The 2,500-nt window shown below is 45.6% G+C and overlaps 1 protein-coding gene across 1 annotated transcript in view; it reads right to left on the minus strand.

The window, feature by feature from the left end:
* Positions 1-2,500, minus strand: part of lmx1al (LIM homeobox transcription factor 1, alpha-like) — a gene marked incomplete at both ends in the record, with an annotated part of 25,437 nt that overhangs the window by 19,604 nt on the left and 3,333 nt on the right. The window contains one exon of the mRNA XM_080723700.1: positions 2,393-2,500. This exon is cut by the window's right edge and continues 76 nt beyond it. Within this exon, the coding sequence (XP_080579826.1) occupies positions 2,393-2,500 (108 nt within the window). The remainder of the gene's footprint in view (positions 1-2,392) is intronic.

Raw genomic sequence — 2,500 nt, forward strand, 5'->3', positions numbered from 1 at the left:
CACACACACACACACACACACACACACACACAAATGTAAATCCAAAATAGAAAATCTCCAAGCTCACAGGGTGTCACATGCTTGCAGATGGTCTATTTTCGCTATTCATCGTGCGACGAAGTAGGCTCTACAAGGAGCTCAAGCGGTTAAGACGGACAAAATATGCCCCATGCATTCACACATATTCCATAAATTCTTATGCAGACACACTGCAAATTCTTGGGCATGGCTCCCCTTATCCGTCGCAGTACACACACCTGCTAGACAGAGGGGGAGGAGGTGTGTATGCGTGCACGTGTGTGTGAGCGTGTGTATGTGCGCGTGTGTGTGCGTGTGTGTGTGTGTGCGTGCGTGCTGATGGACAGACTGCAGGGACAACAAGGAGACATTGTTGCTGATGTGCTGGTGAAGGTCACGGGCAGCGCTGCGTGCCAAGTCTGGCACAGAGACGCACAACAAGGCAACCCTCCATATGCAACGTATAGGGGGCCAAGTCAACACTATCGAATAAGACTCTCAACATAGGCCTATAGATGATTATGATGGCAGAGTATACAATTACACGCTTTACCTCACATTTTGTATATTGGGCCAATATGCCTGGTTTAGAGATGTTTTCATTCACACACTGAAAATGAACCCATTATTCTCATTTTGGAGCCTGATATTGCGATATCTTTTTCGGGTCAAATTTCGAGATAAAGTGGCATGCGGAGAGACGCTTCTAAAATAAGCTGTATTACCATTTACTACTTGAACCCCAGCATCCATATTCTGGGGGGGACGTTCGTTGACCAAAAGCTTGGGTGTACTGTAGATCGGCTATTTTTTGTGACGATCTATCGGTCCAAGCCGGGCAAGTATAGCCTACAGCCAACGCAGGTCTGTTTTACCAAGTCTAGAGGGTTTAAGACAGGTCTGTCGGCCTGTCTGTCTGTCTCTCTCTCTATCTCTCTCTCTGTTTCAGTGTCTCTCTATCTCTCTCTCCATCTCTCTGTTCTCTCTCTGTGTCTCTCTCTCTCTCTGTCTCTCTCCATCTCTCTGTCTCTCTCTCTCTGTGTCTCTCTCCATCTCTCTTCCAGATGTCAGGTGCAGTGGGAGAGTCTGACACGTTTCAAAACAATGATAACAAGCTGCAGGCTCGTCCTTCAGCCGTGTCTACCCCTGGAGCTCTCTCTCTCTCGCCACAGGCGCGTGCACACTGTGGCCATGGCCCCCACGCACAGTCGCACTCACACACTACTAAAATGACCAATACAATAAGCAGTAAGCACACATGGCAGTGCGTGCGCGCGAACACATGCACGTATAGTGCGTGCGTGTGGCTCTCAAACTCACACATCATCATCATCACGCAAAAGTATATGGAAGATATTCTGCAGGAACACACGCTAGTCTGCACGCCTGTCATGCTTGCTATCTCGGCCTATCGCGATGCACTGTTTATAAAATTCGTTCTTTTTGGCAACCAGATTTGCTCAACTATTTACACCCCAGCTCGGTCTGTCTATATTTAGAGTTGTGTTATGTTTTGTGTCGTTTTCATTTGCTTCTTATGGTCTAAAGTAGATGTAGGCCTACTTAAGTACTGTAGGCCTACTTAAAGGAGTAGTTCACCCCCAAAATGACTTTTTTTCTATTGATTACTCATGCCACAGAGACTTGAATTCAATATTTTTTGTATTTGTCGCATTCTTAATAAGACAAAAATGTGATTATAGTAAATTTACCCCCATTGATTCCGGACGGGGACCCTTGATGCATGGCACTGGATGGGGAAACAATCTAGGTAATAACGACCCTGCAAGAGATGGAGCCGTAACTCGCCATGCCAAGCGAGCTAGCTCTCTTGGCGTTGTCTGCCGAGTGGGGTGCTGGGGTTCGCTTCCCGGTTTGGGAGCGAACTGCCTCACTCAGTCTGCTAAACGTTACAGTACCCCTATAATCAAATTTTTGTCTTAGGAATGCGACAAAAAACGTATTGAACTCAAGTCTCCATGGCGTGAGTAATCAATAAAAAAAAAGTCATTTTGGGGGTGAACTACTCCTTTAAGTACATTTACTTCGTTACTTTTGTAGGCCTACACTTTGATTGAATATTTCCAATTTCCAATACTTTTACTTCTACTCCACAACATCTCGGATCTAAACATTGCACTTTTGTCTTTTACTCCACTACACAATTATAGCCTACTATTTGAAAACTATAGTTAGGCCTACTAGTAGCCTAGTTTGCAGCTAGCCTATTACAAAATACACATTAACCACTTAAGCCCTATTTTATACCTAAGCTATTTGAAAATAGCCGATCTTGGGGACGCGTTGTGAGCTTGTAGATATGCTATTTGTACTTTTGTTTTTTTATTTTGTGTGGTGTTCGTGTGCCTCTTACTTCTCGTAGTCGTGCTTGCAGTAGAGCAGGCGGTCTCTGCAGTAGCACGTGCCGCTCAGAGCGCTCAGACACACGGCGCACTTGACGCAGGACTCATGCCACGAGCGC

The sequence above is a fragment of the Nannobrachium achirus genome, assembly GCF_963921795.1.
Source record: "Nannobrachium achirus genome assembly, chromosome: 4".
Taxonomy (NCBI): Eukaryota; Metazoa; Chordata; class Actinopteri; order Myctophiformes; family Myctophidae; genus Nannobrachium; species Nannobrachium achirus.